The following is a 2061-nucleotide window of genomic DNA, read 5'->3' on the forward strand; positions in this document are numbered from 1 at the left end:
GAAGGTGACTATGGCATTAAGACTTTATTAACAACCAGTTTAATGTTATTAACATATTTGTTGTAGAGGAATGTGAGCCAAGTATTAATGTACCTAATATGATTTCACAATGAGCATGATGAACCTGATGAACTTGAAGCTGCCACTGATTGTGATGAAAGTGATAATTGTGATAATAATGAATATGTTGTTTCTTCAGACTATGATTCTGATAGACTAGAGAAACGTTTTACGCAAAAGAAGAGTTGGATAGGTCCATGACATTCAAAGATATTGCTGAAGCTAGGAAAGTGATAAATATGTATGCATTTCTAAATGGTTATGGGTTAGAGCAACTTAAAAGTGACCCAACTAGGCTTAGGTACATTTGTGAAGCTAGCTGCCCTTTTGTATGTGTCACATATCTAGGAATTCTTCAGGGGGTGGGGCTGAATTTAGGACCTTAAATTCAGAGCACACTTGTGAACCTGCATATGAGAATCATAGAGTTAATGCCAAGACCATTGCTACATACTTCAACAGAGGGTTGCAAGAAAAATTAAGGTTAGAGAGATGAGGGCAAGCTTGAAGGCTGCATTTAATGTGAATGTTAGTGAGGCAAAGCGTAAGAGGGCAAAGAGATTAATTTTGGAGAGTCTTGAAGGGAGTTTTACTAATGAATATAATAAGCTGGTGGCATATGTTAATGAATTGAAGTTTAGTAATCTTGGAAGTGATGTGATAGTTAACTTATCAAAGGATGCTCTTGCTGAAGGTAAGATAAGGTTCCTAAGGATGTACATATGTTTTCATGCAATGAAGATGGGGTTTAAGAGTAGGTTGAGGCCCTTTATAGGGTTGGATGGAACATTTTTGAAAGGGAAAGTTAAGGGTCAGCTTTTGGTGGCAGTTGGTCAAGACTCTGCAAACCATTTTTATCCATTATCTTGGGCTATTGTGGATAAAGAAACAAAACTCACATGGAACTAGTTTTTAAGTCATCTACAAATGTTACTGGACCTTAAGATGGGTGAAGGAATCACTTTTATCTCGGATATGTAGAAGGTATGAATACTTTACTTTATTATTTTATTATTTTACCAATCTGTATATATAAATTTTAATTCTTCTTTCCTTTATATGTAGGGGATGATTGATTCAATCTCAGGAGTTCTTCCTGAGGCCCACCCCAGATTCTGTGTAAGACACACAGAAGCAAACTGGTGCAAGAGATGGGGGTCTGGGGAATACAAGAAATATCTTTGGTGGGCAGCTTGGAGTACCTATGAAGAGGACTTTCAAGATCAGTTAAATAGTATGAGACAAGTGGATGATGATGGTAAGGCTGTTATTGAAGATCTGCTAAAGTATCCACCTACTTGCTGGAATAGGTCATTCTTTGATACTACCTGCAAGAACCAATCAGTGGATAATAACCTGACTAGGTCCTTTAATGCATGGATATTGCAAGTCAGACACAAGCCAATTATAAAGATGTTAAAGGAGATCAGAATCAAGGTTATGAATATGCTGACTGATAATGAAGCTGAATGGTGGGGTGGGGAAGTTAATACAGTCCCAAGACTCTAAATTTGTATCACCAATTCATGAGGATATCACAAAAGTGTCATGTGATTAGCAGTGCTGACCAAGGTTATGAAGTGACAGAAGGTAATGATAGGCACACTGTGAATCTGGGGGCAAAACAATGCACTTGCAGGACATGAGACCTTTGTGGAATCACATGTCCACATGCAGGAAAATCAACGATTAAATGTGAGAGAGAAAAGTGGTCCTCAGCTTGACGCGTTTATGTTTGACGACTTCTATCGGTGTAAAGATGGTGATTTTATTGTATATATGTTTGTTGTGGGCGTGCTTGTTATGTCCCGTATGCCTGCATCCAAAGAAAAATCGTGAGTTTTTGGGGAAAAGTTCGGTTCGTGCTCTCGATTCCTAATTTCACCTTTGCTCCTGTCTTGACATCTCGGTCAAGTCACACTGGGTAACATCTGGCTACTACAAAAAATGCAGTCTTTAGAAAATATGCATTTATGGCAAATCATTTGTAAGTAATTCAAT

At 37.9% G+C, this 2061-nt stretch overlaps 1 protein-coding gene across 1 annotated transcript; it reads left to right on the forward strand.

The window, feature by feature from the left end:
* The first annotated feature begins 257 nt into the window (after window positions 1-257).
* LOC138894246 (uncharacterized) lies at window positions 258-1569 on the forward strand. Its single transcript, XM_070178928.1, has 4 exons — window positions 258-389; window positions 523-754; window positions 836-888; window positions 1126-1569. Exons 1-4 carry the CDS (start codon window positions 258-260, stop codon window positions 1567-1569), a joined length of 861 nt encoding a protein of 286 aa, XP_070035029.1.
* Window positions 1570-2061: the final 492 nt, after the last annotated feature.

The sequence above is a fragment of the Nicotiana tomentosiformis genome, chromosome 6 (assembly GCF_000390325.3).
Source record: "Nicotiana tomentosiformis chromosome 6, ASM39032v3, whole genome shotgun sequence".
In the NCBI taxonomy this organism is placed as follows: Eukaryota; Viridiplantae; Streptophyta; class Magnoliopsida; order Solanales; family Solanaceae; genus Nicotiana; species Nicotiana tomentosiformis.